The sequence below is a fragment of the Petromyzon marinus genome, chromosome 36, assembly GCF_048934315.1.
Source record: "Petromyzon marinus isolate PM22_M1 ecotype Great Lakes invasive population chromosome 36, UKy_Petmar_22M1.pri1.0, whole genome shotgun sequence".
In the NCBI taxonomy this organism is placed as follows: Eukaryota; Metazoa; Chordata; class Hyperoartia; order Petromyzontiformes; family Petromyzontidae; genus Petromyzon; species Petromyzon marinus.
The window spans coordinates 11,151,316-11,167,754 of NC_133702.1; the positions used below are offsets into that span (position 1 = coordinate 11,151,316).

The 16,439-nt window shown below is 55.4% G+C and overlaps 1 protein-coding gene across 1 annotated transcript in view; it reads right to left on the minus strand.

The window, feature by feature from the left end:
* Positions 1 to 14,772, minus strand: part of NWD1 (NACHT and WD repeat domain containing 1) — a gene marked incomplete at its 5' end in the record, with an annotated part of 31,173 nt that extends 16,401 nt beyond the window's left edge. Inside the window, 9 exons of the mRNA XM_076072122.1 lie at positions 1 to 118; positions 1,315 to 1,474; positions 4,693 to 4,896; positions 6,754 to 7,064; positions 7,575 to 7,806; positions 9,099 to 9,345; positions 11,124 to 11,313; positions 13,574 to 14,007; positions 14,511 to 14,772. Of these exons, the coding sequence (XP_075928237.1) occupies positions 1 to 118; positions 1,315 to 1,474; positions 4,693 to 4,896; positions 6,754 to 7,064; positions 7,575 to 7,806; positions 9,099 to 9,345; positions 11,124 to 11,313; positions 13,574 to 14,007; positions 14,511 to 14,772 (2,158 nt within the window). The remainder of the gene's footprint in view (positions 119 to 1,314; positions 1,475 to 4,692; positions 4,897 to 6,753; positions 7,065 to 7,574; positions 7,807 to 9,098; positions 9,346 to 11,123; positions 11,314 to 13,573; positions 14,008 to 14,510) is intronic.
* Between the last annotated feature and the right edge of the window lie 1,667 nt (positions 14,773 to 16,439).

Below are 16,439 nucleotides of genomic sequence, written 5' to 3' on the forward strand. Positions count from 1 at the left end.
CGAATATCTCCTCCCGCAGCTGCTGGTGACGCCCCGCGTGCGCCAGGTGGAATGGCAGCTCGCTCAGCTTGCGCAGGTTCACCTTGTCCTCGCCAAATCGCAGCGGCTGGGCGGCGACCTGTGCAGATGGGGGGTGGGGGGGGGCACGGGGAGGGTGGGGGGGGGCGAGTACTCGGGGCAGCGCCGTTGGCTGGTGGTGCTGGCGTTGGTGATGGTGGTGGGGAGACCGCTGGCTCGAGCTATGAAGAGTGGAAGCGATTACCAAGGTAGCACAACAAGGGCCATGATGACCTTTTGACCTCAGCCCTTGACCTATAATTCTCTGGTAAAATAAAACATAGTTAATAGTTGTATTGTTATAACCGTTTGCCTACCACCTTTGATGCCAGCACTGTTCACTCTTCTCCCGCTACTACTATTGATGCCTGCTCCCGTGTTGAGGACTTGGTCTACCAGTCTGACTATTTAATGTCATCCGTACCGTGATCAACCACCACCCACTCACCCACCCAGCCACCCACTCACCCACCCACCTACCTACACACCGACTCACCACACCGCAGGTCACAAATCTTCTGTTTCTGCTCCTTCCCTCGCACCGCTCCCATTTCCTCCTCTCACCACCGTCTCCGTTCCCAGGCTGTTGTAAAAATCCCCTTGCTCGATTTAAGCCACGAGTTTTAACTCGAATCTTTTACAACTTTGGTCGTGCCGTTTGTTGCTGACCCCTGGGCGCTGTGGGCATTCACGCCTAGTGTGCTCAGCTCCTCTATTACAAACAAAACATACACACGCTTGCAGATACATGTACAAAGACAAAGACAAAGATCCCCCGTATAGCCTTAACAGACTGTTGGGGCAAGCTGCTGTCAGCGAACACCTACTGTATGAAGGCCAGCACGGCACACGAGGGGGTGGGTGGCCAGCCAGCACTACATCCGGCCACCTTTGTCTCTCCAGTGGCGATGTTCACGCCCTACACCAGGTACTCGTTTGAGGCTGAGTCGACCTAGGAGAGGCCCAAGACCGGTTCGGATAATCGTCACCGGTGTTGGCCGTGAGCGGGAATCGAACCCGGGTCGCCAGGCTCATAGCGCAGCGTAGCGCTAACCGCTCCCACACACATACACACACACGCACATACAGAAACGCGCACACACATACGCACGTGCGCGACCTCGGAGAGGCTCGTGTGCGCCACCGACGATGGCCGTGGGCCGCAAAAAGTAACCCGGCTCGTCGGGTCCTCAGCCCCGGCGCGCTCACCGCTGCGCCACCGCTCCCCATGTACACACGCGATCCCGAGGGCCGCACCTTGCGGTCCGCGTGCAGCACCTCACCGCGCTGGCTCAGGTGGATCGTCTTGCGCCGGCCCCCAGCCCAGCTGCCGCCAAAGTAGTCGGCGAGCGTCTGGTGCAGCAGGCGGCGCTCCTCGCCCTGCAGGTAGCGTTCCTGCACCGCCTCCACAAACTGCCTGCGACGGACAGGGTAACCTGCCACTCTCACGTGGCACTCTCACCCTCACTCTCACCTGTCACGTGTCACCTGTCACTCTCACCTGTCACCCTCGCCTGTCACTGTCACCTGTCACTGTCACCTGTCACTGTCACCTGTCACTCTCACCTGTCACTCTCACCTGTCACTGTCACCTGTCACTGTCACCTGTCACTCTCACCAGTCACTATCACCTGTCACTATCACCTGTCACTGTCACCTGTCACTCTCACCAGTCACTGTCACCTGTCACTGTCACCTGTCACTGTCACCTGTCACTCTCACCTGTCACTCTCACCTGTCACTCTCATCTGTCACTGTCACCTGTCACTGTCACCTGTCACTGTCACCTGTCACTCTCACCTGTCACTCTCACCTGTCACTCTCACCTGTCAATATCACCTGTCACTGTCACGTGTCACTCTCACCAGTCACTATCACCTGTCACTATCACCTGTCACTGTCACCTGTCACTCTCACCTGTCACTGTCACCTGTCACTCTCACCTGTCACTCTCACCTGTCACTGTCACCTGTCACTCTCACCTGTCACTCTCACCTGTCACTGTCACTTGTCACTCTCATCTGTCACTGTTACCTGTCACTCTCTCCTGTCACTGTCACCTGTCACGTGTCACCTGACACTATCATCTGTCACTATCACCTGTCACTGTCACCTGTCACTCTCCCCTGTCACTCTCACCTGTCACTCTCACCTGTCACTCTGACCAGTCACTGTTACCTGTCACTCTCACCTGTCACTGTCACCTGACACTCTCACCTGTCACTGTCACCTGTCACTCTCACCTGTCACTGTCACCTGTCACTCTCACTTGTCACTCTCACCTGTCACTGTCACCTGTCACTCTCACCAGTCACTGTCACCTGTCACTGTCACCTGCCACTATCACCTGTCACTCTCACCTGTCACTGTCACCTGACACTCTCACCTGTCACTCTCACCAGTCACTGTCACCAGTCACTGTCACCAGTCACTGTCACCTGACACTCTCACCTGTCACTGTCACCTGTCACTCTCACCTGTCACTGTCACCTGTCACTCTCACCTGTCACTCTCACCTGTCACTGTCACCTGTCACTCTCACCAGTCACTGTCACCTGTCACTGTCACCTGTCACTATCACCTGTCACTCTCACCTGTCACTGTCATCTGTCACTCTCATCTGTCACTGTCACCTGTCACTCTCACCTGTCACGTGTCACTGTCACTCTCACCTGACACTATTACCTGTAACTCTCACCTGTCACCTGTCACTGTCACCAGTCACTGTCACCAGTCACTGTCACCAGTCACTGTCACCTGTCACTGTCACCTGTCACTCTCACCTGTCACTATCACCTGTCACTGTCACCTGTCACTGTCACCTGTCACGTGTCACTGTCACTCTCACCTGTCACTGTCACCTGTCACTCTCACCTGTCACTCTCACCTGTCACTGTCACCTGTCACTGTCACCTGTCACTATCACCTGTCACCAGTCACTGTCACCTGTCACTCTCACCTGTCACTCTCACCTGTCACTGTCACCTGACACTCTCACCTGACACTGTCACCTGTCACTGTCACCTGTCACTCTCACCAGTCACTATCACCTGTCACTGTCACCTGTCACTGTCACCTGCCACTCTCACCTGTCACTGTCACCTGACACTCTCACCAGTCACTGTCACCTGTCACTCTCACCTGTCACTGTCACTGTCTCCAGTCACTGTCACCTGTCACTGTCACCTGTCACTCTCACCTGTCACTCTCACCTGTCACTGTCACCTGTCACTATCACCTGTCACTGTCACCTGTCACTCTCACCAGTCACTGTCACCAGTCACTGTCACCTGTCACTCTCACCTGTCACTCTCACCTGTCACTGTCACCTGTCACTATCACCTGTCACTGTCACCTGTCACTCTCACCAGTCACTGTCACCAGTCACTGTCACCTGTCACTCTCACCTGTCACTGTCACCTGACACTCTCACCTGTCACTCTCACTAGTCACTGTCACCTGTCACTCTCACCTATCAGGGTTGCCAGTCAGGGTCACCTGTCAGAATCGCCTGTCAGGGTCGCCTGTCACTCTCGCCTATCACAACTCACCTGTCAGGGTCACCTGTGACTTTCCTGTCACACCTGCCAGGTGAGTCTGGCTGCTGAGTCCGCACCCCGAGACAACCTCCCCTCTCTCCCCCTCACCCACAAGTCCACACCTCCTTCCCTCTGGCTTCATCGCCACGGAAAGCTCAAAAGGTTTCGGTTGGAGGTCGGCAGAAGACAAACCAAAACCAACGATTGGGTGTAAATGTTGTTTAGTCACAAGTTCCAGGTTAACCGGGTCTCGTGCCACGTGGTTTGAAATTACCAAATGCTTTGAGGTGTGTAATTTATGCACCGATTAGAAGTTACGAATATAATTAATTTACACGCCTCATTTGCATTTCATTCGTGAACTGCTCATCTCTGGCCACGTGCGCCGATGAAAGCATTGGAAACAGCTGCCGGGTTAAACTACAACTATTTCACCCTTTTTATTTTACCAGGTAAGGCCTCAATTGAGCTATGTATCTTTTTTTCAGAAGCGACCTGACCACAAAGAATAGCGCAACAAAGTCGCCGATCATTGTCACTTGGAAATGTATAGCAGCTAAATACTCTAAACGCGTGACGTTGATTCGGAATGTGAAGGGAAAAACCGGAGGACTCGGGGGGGAAAAATCCACCCGACCACGGGGCGAGAGGGAGAGATGCAAACTCCAAATATACAACAGGCATCAGGGTCGGGATCGAACCCACGACCTCCTGCATACCAGCGAGGCAGGGAAAGGGTTAACCCTGCAACTTGCAGGGTGTGGGTGTCCTCGTTCACCGCCGAATCTTGGAAAGTTAATTTTATTTAAAGAGGCGTAGCAGCAGCGCCGCTGTTTTTGAAGATGTCGGTAATCACCGCGGAGAACCGTAGCGACGTGACTGCCACACTCTACGATAGCTGGCGCCAAACTGTTGTTTAGTTTTTCTCCCGGTTTAGTTTTGATGACGTACACCTACGTCGGTTTCGGGTAGAAAAACCCGATGATGGTACAGGAAAGGGTGAAAGATCTACCTCGTCCGGGGTTGCCCACGGCAGAGCGGCCATCCCGTGCCAGCGCCGTGCTGGGCGAGATGGGGGTGGTGAGGCGGGGCGCACCTGTGGTAGAGCGCGATGACGGTGTGCCCGTCCGCCTGCCGGTCCACCAGGTAGTCGGCCAGGTCGTGGCGCAGGCGCGTCCACAGCAGGGGCGGCAGGCGCACCATGTCGCGGTTGGGCGGAGACCAGTACTGGTAGACGTCGGCCAGCACCGCGTCGTCCAGCGAGAGGCAGTCCTTGAGCTCCACTTCCGAGAGGCCGCTCCTGGCGAGGGTCGCCCACCACGCAACTCCGATTAGGGGCCGTCCATGAATGACGTCACGCGATTTTGGACGATTTTTGACCCCCCCCCCCCCCTTCGTCACACGGCGTCACAAAAAGTCAGACCCCCCCTCAAATATGACGTCACAAAGGTTTGCCCCCCCCAAAATAAAACATGCTTCAAATCGCTTTAAACTATTGTCATTTTAATGCGTATTTAATGTGGGGCTGCACTCTGATGTTGTAGGAGAAAACATTTATTAAAACGTCTATTTAATTAAGTAGAACGTGTTGTCTATTTATTTAAAGTTGCGCATTTTGATGTGACGTCACATTTCTCAAACTCCTCCCCCCTTCGTCACACATCGTCACAAATGTCTGCCCCTTAGTGCAGACAAGATGCGCGTACGTACGTACGCGCGTGCGTGTGTACATACATACGTACATACACGTGTGCGTGTGTACATACATACGTACATACACGTGTGCGTGTGTACATACGTACGAGCGCATGTCACACAGCGGCGGCGAGGATGTTGGCGACGAAGTTTACGACGGTGGTGACGACAAAAGTGATGATGACGATGGTGATATGATGGCCATTGATAGACATTATGACGGTAATAGGGCTAGTGATGGTGGTGGTGATGATGGTGATGATGATGAAACCGGCGGTGGTGATGATGTTGATAGTGATGACGACAAAGGTGATGATGACGACGCTAATGATGGTGGTTGTGATGATGATGACGGAGCCAATGATGGTAATACTAACGATGATGATGGCAGCACTGATGACAATAATCACCAAGAAGGTGAAGTCGATGTTAAGCATGATGATGACGATGATGAGGGCTACGAAGATGACGAGGATGAAGTTGATTTTGATGAACGAGACAAGGACATAAACAAACATGATGATGACAATCATCATCATTAGCGTAGCGAGGACACAAGGGCAATGCTGGCGACAATAGTAGCAATCTCCGTGATCGGCGATGGTGATGATGACGACCATGATGACGACGATAATGACGACAATGACGATGATGATGATGATTATGACGATGGTAAAAGTACAATGGGGATGGTAACGACGGTGACAGCCACATTAATGGGACAGTGACGATGACAGCCATGGTGATGATGATGATGATGGTTGATGATGATGGTTGATGATGATGATTGATGGATGATGATGATGATGGTTGATGATGATGGTTGATGATGATGATTGATGGATGATGATGGTTGATAATGATGATGGTTGATGATGATGATGGTTGATGATGATGATGGTTGATGATGATGGTTGATGATGATGATGGTTGATGATGATGATGATGGTTGATGATGATGGTTGATGATGATGGATGATGATGATGGTTGATGATGATGATGGTTGATGATGATGGTTGATGATGATGGTTGATGATGATGGTTGATGATGATGGCTGATGATAATGGTTGATGATGATGCTGATCATGATGGTTGATAATGATGATGGTTGATGATGATGGCTGATGATGATGGTTGATGATGATGATGGTTGATGATGATGGTTGATGATGATGATGGTTGATGATGATGGTTGATGATGATGGTTGATGATGATGATTGATGATGATGGTTGATGATAATGGTTGATGATGGTTGATGATGATGATGGTTGATGATTATGGCTGATGATGATGGCTGATGATGATGATGATGGTTGATGATGATGCTTGATCGAAGAGGAGGCTGTTTTCAGATGTTGTATCGAAGAGCAGCGCAACAATATTCCGCGCAGCTCCCTGCTGACAACACCTCCGACGTGCACGGTCGGCTCGAGGCACACTAAAGGAGGGCGACAGCACCTGGATGCCACCACGAATCCCAGCGCGTGTGCCACGAGTGCGCGCCCGTGCTGCGCCTCGAGGCGCGCGTACAGCGCGTGCACGGCCTCCCTCGTGTCGCTCGCCACGCGCCCGCGCAGCTCCACGCCGAGCGGCGCGAACGAGCGCCAGCGGCGCGCCTCGTCGAACGCCAGGCGCACGAAGAGCGGCTGGCCGCAGCGGGCGAAGGCCGCCAGCAGCAGGGCGCGCTGCTCGCCCGCCAGCGTGCGGCCCGCCGCCCGCAGGAGCCCCTCCATCATCTCCCCGCCATTCTCCGGCATCAGAGGCTCGACCTGCGGAGGTGGGGGGGGAGGGGGGGGGGCGCGTGGGTCGAATTACGTCATCGGAGTCTCCGACCGCCACTTTAGAAGCCGGTGGTGCGCCCGTGATGTTACGGCGAATGCACCGCTGTAGTGATAATAATAACCGGGGCGGTGTCCCGCCGGACTGGAACTGCACACGCTGGGCCGCCCGCTCTCTTCCCCCACTCTGCCCTTTCTCTCCTCACTCACCGCTAACTCTCATCCACTCCTCACCCTCTTACCACTGTCGGCCCTCACATCCTCGGTCATTCCGTCCATGCACTCTCCCCCAACTCTCAACTCCTCCCTCTCCTCCCTCCATCTCCTCCAGTCCCTCTCCTCCCTCTGTCGCCTTCTTCCCATCCCTCTCCTCCACTCCCGCTCCCTCCTCTCATCCCTCCCTCCTCTCCCTCCTTCCTCTCCTCCCTGCCTCTCCTCTATCGCCTTCTTCCCCTCCCTCTCCTCCACTCCCTCTCCCTCCTCGCCCCCCACCGCCGTCACCTCGAGGTACGCGTCCGCGTCGTGCACGGCGGCGCGCAGCGCGTCCAGGATGCCGTGCTCGCTGGGCAGCGTGGAGACGACCACGAGCACGCTCGCCGCGTAGCGCTTGGGCAGCCAGTGCAGGCGGTGGGCACCGTCCGTGCCCGACAGCTGATCCAGCGAGTCCAGCACCAGCAGCAGCGGCGGCGCCTGCGGCTGCTCGCCCACGCTCGCCAGAAGCCGGTGGAAGAACCTGGGGCGGGGAGAGGCGGCGGCGTGGTTTTACGCTTCTCCGCGTGGCGGGGACTGGCACCGGCCGCGCCGGTTGATGCGTTCGTGGTGACGTTGGTGGGCGGGTCTGCGGCCGGCTTCAGTAGCGGCCGAGTGAATGTCCACAGAGCGGCAGTTAGCAACCTTTTCAGGTGTGTGCGGGTCCCTTGTCAACCTCAAAGTAGTTTGGGGACCACCACACGAGTTGTTTGTACATTTCCTTAGCGAGGATGTTATCATCCTCATATTCCGCAGACCCCCCCCCCACCCTCCCCCCCACTTGTAGTAGCCCCGCGGAGTTAGCGGAGCACAGTTTTGGGAACCGCTGCTAGAGAGCAGTGTCCTTCACTCATTTTCAGAGGGGGGCCACTTTCGCCGATAAGACATCATCAGTGTGAGTGAGGGCACACATTTGACATCATTGGGGGTTTGACAGCAGCACGATGATGATGGCGGAGGGGGGTGTTGTCACTATTTTTGTATTGTCGGGGGCCGCGCGCCAGGGGCCGCACTAAAGGCCACCAGGGGTATTGTCAGTGGCCCACGCGCCTTGCAATGAAGAGCACTGCCATAAACCAACAGAGACAGACTCACCTAGACTCACACAGAGACCCGCAGACTTAAACAGAGACCCGTAGACTCACACAGAAACCCGTAGACTCACACAGAGACCCGTAGACTCACACAGAGACCCCGTAGACTTGAACAGAGACTCATAGACTCACACAGAGACCCGTAGACTCACATAGAGACCCGTAGACTCACACAAAGCCCCGTAGACTCACACAGTGACTCCGTAGACTTACACAGAGACCCATAGACTCGCACAGAGACCCGCAGATTCACACAAAGACCCGTAGACTCACACAGAGACCCGTAGACTCACACAGAGACCCCGTAGACTTGCACAGAGACCCATAGACTCACACAGAGACACATAGACTCACACAGAGACCCATAGACTCACACAGAGACCCCGTAGACTTGCACAGAGACCCGTAGACTCACACAGAGACCCCGTAGACTTGCACAGAGACCCATAGACTCACACAGAGACCCCGTAGACTCACACAGAGACCCTGTAAACTCACACAGAGACCCGCAGACTCACACAGAGACCCGCAGACTGACACAGAGACCCGTAGACTCGCGAAGGAGACTTGAACAGACTCGCAGAGAGACCCGCACGGAGACCCGCACACACTCCCCCCACAGAACTCCGAGGGAGCCCCCAGACGCAGGCGACGGGTGCGGCCGTCGCTGGCGGGCGCTCACCGCACGGTGTCCGCGTAGACGTTGAGCACGTGGGCGGGCGGGCGCTCGCGCTCGTAGGCGAGGCACAGCTGCAGGCAGAGGCCCCGCAGCACCGCGTGGATGTCCGAGCTGAGCGGCGACGTCCCCAGCAGGCGCGCCGCCACCACCGCCTCCTCGCCCAGCTGCTCCGGCGCCTGGCGCACCAACTCGGCCAGCACCGACGTCTTGCCGGTGCCCGACGGTCCGAACACCACCACCGGGGGGTGTCCTAACGGGGGGCGGTGGGGGGGGGACGTCATCAGCGCGACCGTCCGGCGGGTTGAAGGTGCTAGGCGATCGCGTGATGCCGCCGCTGGAGGTGCACTGGACATCTGTGATCATCAAGAGCTTTGAAGTTCATCGGATTCCTCCGGTCTAAATCAAGATTCTGAAGAGGGGGGGGGGGGTTCGTTTTAATGAGTCACCGACTTTTCTTTTGTCTTCTGATTCTGAGCAAACTAAAACCAAAACTTTTTTTGTTATTTCACCAGGTAAGGGCCCACTGAGCTACAAGCTCTTTTTCAGCAGCCGAGCTATTACAAATGATGGCTCAGCGAAGTGGCTTATCACGTGCAAATGTATAGCAGCTTAAAACCAGTGACGTGCGGTGAGGTCAATGGCTGGGGAGGCACTGGCTAGTGTCAGAGCCAGATTCACACACCGAGGGGGGCGTGGCCTCACGGAGGGGGGCGTGTCCTCACTGAGGGGGGCGTGTTAGACATGTCCCCCTCAGTGAGGCAGATGTGATAGCTGCCTCCCCTGGTGCTTTTTCATTGCAGTTTCATGAAAAGACGAGCGAGCCTAAATATCTTTATACACATTCATGAAATAAGTTACCTGGAGTATGGAAGACGAGGACATGAAGGGGTCTACAAACATGACATTGGTGACATACTGAGATAGTAACAGGCACGCGCTTATTGCCCACGCTCCATCCAGTTTCTGAGGGGTTGCGCAATCAGAGGGGAGGCTGAGCTCGTCGCTGCCTCACCTCTCGTCTCTTCCTGTATTTGCAGCGGAGCTCCGCAAATTTGGCGATTTTGACTAGAAACATTTTTGGAATCGTACAGAAATTACATTTATAACACAGATCAGTGGAACAATCTTAATATTTATTTTATTTTATTATTTTACTTTTCGTAACAGCTATTTTCATTGGAGTATGACAGGTGAAGCTCTGCCTCCTCTGCCTTCCCTGAACGCACGTCCCTGCCTAATACTCTAAACTGCATGCTGTTCCTAAATGTGGAGGGAAAAACCGGAGGATCCGGACAACAATCCACACGACCACGTGAAGGAGAGACACGCAGGGGTCGCGATCGGACCCACGACCCCATGTATACCAGGCGACGGTAGTCAACATTTCCCAGCCACTGCGGCGAGGCGGCCAACCCGCCCCCCCCCCCCACTTCTCTCTCCCCCCCCTGCAGCCGACCTCTGCAGTGGTGCTGCGTTGGTCCACTTCACTCCAGTGACCCGGGTGCTGCTGCGGGGTCAACTTTCTGCCCCGCCTCCTTCCCCCCCCCTTCTCTCTCCCCCCTACTGCCGAGGCCTACTATATAACCTCGTGCTATGGCAGATCTCTCGCCTACTTCAGCAGTTTTTCCTTGCTGTGGTTGTCCCACCTGATGACGATTGCTTGTGTGGCGATCGAAACGTCGTGATATATTATTTTTATTTTGTTTGATTTTTCTACCTACGTGACTTTACCGAAAGAACCAAAGAGTCCATACTCTTTGGTTCTATTCGGTAAAGTCACGTAAGTAAAACAACAAAACAACAAAAATCACGACGTTTCGGCCACAACACAAGCGGCCTTCATCAGGTGAAGGGACCAGACTGTCTCGAGGACAGCGCTGGAGTATGGATTCCTGCAGTCACGAAAGCTTCAAATCAAGATTTAACCGCCCCTCGTGCGGTATACCCGGCAGATTCGGCGACGCCGCGCCTTCGCGGGGGGGGGGGGGGGGGGGGGTGGGGAGGGTGGCCGACGGACGCCTCCGATACCTCCGGCTCCGCGCCGCCGCTCGTGCAGGCGTGACCACAGCGTGGCCATCAGCGCCGCGCGGCCGCACAGGCCCCGGGACTTGCGCTCGCACTGCGCCGCGTGGTGGCCCAGCTCCTGCAGCAGGCGGTCGTCCGGCGCCTGCGCCCGCCGCGCCGCCTCCACGCACCGCGTGATCTGCCGCTTCAGCTCCTGGAGCGGGGCGGGGGGGGGGTGGTTCTGGTGATTGCGAGGGGTGGGGGGGTGTTGGGGGGGGGCAGGGGGCACCCTACCGCGGGTACCCCCACGATGTGACCAGCGGCGTCGCCCCCTCCGTTGTCAGGTAGAGGGTTCGCCGCCCGTTGCAACCGTTTGCGGTTTAAATCCAACGGGACGCCCCCGGTTCACACAGCTGGTGCGTGTTTTATTTGTTGTGACACATGAGCCTCGCTGAGTCTTAAGACTCCTTTTCAGGAGGGTTCCTGCCAATTTTCCGCAAAAGGGGGCTGATGTTGCCGTTGCTGCTGCTGCTGCGGTGTGTGTGCGATCCCAATTGAGTGATTTTCAGGTAATTTGTTCAGCACTAAAATTGTTTGGTCAACACCGGTGACACTGCGTGTGTGTGTCTGTGTGCTCGCTCACAGCACTTGCCCCAACAGTCTGTTTAGGCTATGTAGGGGATCTTTGTTTATGGGAGCGGTGGCGCAGCGGTTAGCGCCCTGCGCAACGAACGAACCCGGCGACCCGAGTTCGATTCCCGCTCACGGCCAACACCGGTGACGATTATTTGAACCGGTAATGGGACTCCCCTAGGTCTACTCAACCTCAAATGAGTACCCGGTGCGGTGTGTAAACATCGCCAAAGGCGGCCGGGCGTGGTGTTGGCCACCCACCCCTTCGTGTGCAGTGCCGGCCTTCATAGGTGCTCGCTAACAGCACTTGCCCCAACAGTCTGTTAAGGCTACACGGGGGATCTTTGTTTTTTTTTTAGCGAAGGAAGGAGATGGGAAAACCGCGGAGGAATCCCACGCGGTACGACGCCCGAGACGGCAATCAAACCCAGGTGCTTATTGCTGTGCGGCACGAGTGTCGGGGGGGGGGGGGGGGTGGCAGCGTTATGTGACGCATAGGGGGGCTCAGTCGAACACAAGGGGGCCCCCGAATCAACAAATAAAGCAGTTTAAAAATGCAAAGAAAAACATATTCAACTTTTAATTTTATTAATTAAAAATAACCTGCGGTCTACCATGGCCAAAGCCCAATTAACGGATTTGGCTATCGCATCAATCGAGCAGCGGCATGAAGTGGCATGATCCACACCACCTTTGAGGAAACCCTCGACCGATGGGGCCGGTATGAAAGCAAGACGCACGAAAATTTAATTGTAAGTCTTTGTTACCTTAAAATATATTTTATTATTAATGACGGTCACTGCGAGACTGTATTCCTCTAAATCCAATACAAGGTGCAACTAAAATAACACATATATAGTTATAGCCCTACACATTATTGTTACACGGGGTTAAAAATCATCCGTAGCTATTTCAGTATAAGTGAGTCGGGAGAAAGAAGTGGGGAGCCACAGTCCACCCCCGAAGAAAGAGATAGTTGCGCCTCTGATGGGTGTTGCCATCCTGCCACCCCGAACAACCCACAATGCACTCGACATCTGCTTCGCTCACGGCGGGAGGTCGATCCCGGGGGCGTCGCTCGTAGATGAGAAGGTCGTTGTGTTTATTTTACTTCATTCGGTGCAATTGTGAACAATCGCCGTATCAGACATGAGTACATCTGATCGGCATAATCATTGGCTCACTGCAGCTCAAAGACTCAGTCCCTACAAGGCGTGCGGTGAAGTTAGGAAATGTCCCAATGTGTGAGCTCGCCATTTAAAGGCCTGAAGACCAGAATCGGTGATGTCACCGGCAATGTGTTCATCAGGGGAGGCAGAGTTACGTGTCCGGACATCAGAGTGAAGAAGGGAGCTTCTGTCCAGGGAGCTTCTGTCCAGGGAGCAATGTCATGGCAATTGGTGGGGGCACGGGCGTGGCTTGGCAGGGTTGTGCATAATTTGGTGGCACGGCATCATCGTCCAAAATTTGGCCGAGTTTTGCAAACTACTTTGCATTTAACCTCTCTGGGTTCAAATAGAATATCACCAACCCCCCCAGACTATGCAAATTTGGCAGGAACCGTCCTTAAAAAAAAATCAAGAGCCTCGAGGCTTTCCCAGGCATGCAACAGGCGAACGAGGCACGAGAACAATAATAATAATAATATCGGCCGTCCGTGACACGTAGCGCCGTCGTGGTATAGCCGTCGCTCTGCCCCACGGACGGAGCGAACGGCACACGGAGCGAGGTGAGCTGCGCTCCCGCACGCCCGGATCTCGTCGTCGACGCCTTTGAAAGGAGCAACCTTCCCCGGCGGCGGCCGTCCCTGCATGGCACGAGGCGCCGTAGCCATAACTCACCGCGGTGAACGTGCGGCAGACGCTGTCCAGGTAGCGACGGTGCGACTCGACGGCCGAGTCCACCATGCCCTCGCTCCACTCCACCTGGTACACCACGAGGCGGGCGCGGGGGGCGGCCTCGGATCCCGCCGGGGGACCCCGGATGCCGCCGCCGCCGCCGCCGTGCGCTCGCAGTCGGCGCTTGAGCGAGCGCAGCAGCGCCTGCGCCTCCGCGTCGACGCGGAAGGCCCCGTCGGGGCCACGCTCCGCGTCCACGAAGACTCGGGCGCGCTCGCTCGCGGGCACGCACGCGGCCACCCCGCGGGCCTCGCGCACGAACACGGAGCAACACTCGGCCGCACGGTGGGGGCGGGTGGGGGGGTTGGGGGCGCCCCCCCCACCCCGTGCCGGCGAGGGGGGGCTCAGCACGCCCATCTCTATCTCCGCCTCGGTGACTGCGGCGCGTGCGGGGGGGGGGGGGGGGTGAGGGCGGGGGGGGGGGTCGGAGGTGGGAGGGGTGCGCAGGTGAGTGACGCAGGGGAGATACGGGTGACGAATGAGAGAGATTGGCAAGGGCTCAGAGGTGAGACATTGGTGAGTGATACAGATGAGACGCGGGAGATAGACAAGACACGTATGTGCGAGAGACACCGATAAGGGTCACGGGTGAGACAGATGAGAGAGACATGCAAAGCGCACACAGGTGACACGGACACGCAAGTGAGAGAAACTCAGGTTAACCCGTGCTACGGAGGGAGTGCTTTTTCACGTGTCTCATCGGGCTTAATCCATCTGGTTAAATAAAGTATACGACGTGGTGAGGACACAGCAGAGACGCAGGTGAGACTCACCTGTGTGAGATAGGTCACACGAACACTTGGGTGAGACAGGTGAGAGAGACACGGGAAGCACACACCGGTAAGAGGCACGGCCGAGACGCACTCAGGTGAGACCTCACCTGAGCAGAGGTACGCGTGGTATCTCTGTGCGGAGAGGAGACCCTTGCGCATGGCTGCGCCCGCGCTGCGTCTCAGGATGTCCGAGAGGCGGGACTCCGTGTCTCTCCAGAGCGCCGCGTCCCGCGCCTGTAACTCGGCCCGCGAGGGGTCCTGTAGGGGCGCAGAGATGAAGGCGTCGTCACTGCCAAAGCCGCTGATGCCACTGACGCCGCCGCCACCTAAGACAAAGGTCCCCCGTGAAGCCTTAACAGACTGTTGGGTAAAGTGCCATCAGCGAGCGCCTATGAAGGCCGACACGGCACACGAGTGGGTGGATGGCCAGCACCACGCTCGACTGCCTTTGTCTCCCCAGTGGCGATGTTTAATTACACACCGGATCAGGCATTAATTTGAGGCTGCATCGACCTAGGGGAAGTCTAGGACCGGTTTCAATAATCGTCACTGGCCTTGGCAGCGAGCGGGAATCGAACTCGGGTTCGCTGAGTTCGCAGCGCACTAACTGCTACCGCCACCACCGCCACCACCGCTACCACTGCTACCACCGCCACCACCGCTATCACCGCCACCACACGTCGCCAACGCTCGCTCTCCTCCGCCAAATCCCGAAGCTACTGCCTAGTCGACGCCCTAGGACCTCATCATCAGGTATTCTTGCTGTTGGTTTTCACACCTGATGGTGACTGCTTGTGTTGCGGTCGAAGCGTCGTGAGAATTTTATTGTTTTATATATATGTTTTTCTTGTTTCGTTGTTTTCCCTTCAACGTGACTTTACCGAAGGAACCAACAATATGAATCACTGCAGTCACGAAAGCTTTAAATCGTGGTGTCACTTTCGATCGGGGAAAGCAGCTGCTGAATCTGAGTGCAGCTTCTGATCGAGAGTCCTGCGGCTCACTCAAGGGACAATAGCGACATCATCAGACTGCTTTGTGAGGACCGGTGTGGCATGCTGCACCGGCGTGCCGCCAATACGTCCAAACGCTGTGACTGCCGCTAGTTCCGGTGTCCTGGTCGATTCGTCCGATCCATGCGTTGTTGGTGGGGGGTTCAACCCCCACGAGGGGAGATAGAGGGGCACCTTCCTGTGCCCACTCTGATCAGACGTCAGGGGGGGGGGGGGGGGGGAGGGAGCACCAGTCAATAGCCCTGAGACAACGATTAACGGGCAAGGAGAGGAAACTGTACAGGGTAAGGGTAGGACAGTTGGAAGAAGAGAGAAGGAGGGGATTTGGTGAGTGGAGATGGGGGGGGGGTGGAGCAGAAGTAGGGGGTGCAGAAAGGGGATAAGAGAGAGAGAGGGGAGTCTGCTGGAGCGTGGGCGACCTGCTGTGTGACCTCTTAGCGTTACCTGGGGATCATCAAGAAAGTGACCTTTGATAAGCACTGAAGTCCCTTGACCCGCGTGCGTGCTCGCAATCCGCCTTGGACGTCAATTACGCGGCTTTGTATTTAAAATACGTCATCGTGTTTTTTTTTATTAGGATTAGAATGTTCAGCCGATATTCTCTGCACCACTCCTCGTTAGTTTAACACACCTTAATATGCAGGAGACCGCAGAGCTCCATAAATCGTTGGTGCCGACTTACCTGTGATCACTGTTACATTGCATTTATGGCTTTCATTTTGGTGATTTCGAAAAGTTTTTTTGGTTTGCCCATGTTTTTGTTTATTGTAGTACGGAGTTAGACTGATGGCCTTAATCTTAGTTGTCTTGTGGTTGTTGTTGTTGTTTGACTTGCATCCCACTGGGATTTTTGCACACAGCGTTGGTGTACGGTGCTTTTTTCAGGAATATTTTGATGTTTTTTTCCTGGATTTTCTGTTTGCACAGTCACACAAAGTAGTCACTTTAAGATGTATTCATGTTCATGTTTTTGTTTTTTTGTTTGTTGCGGTTGCACCCGATTCAAGAGCCGAATGGCTCACA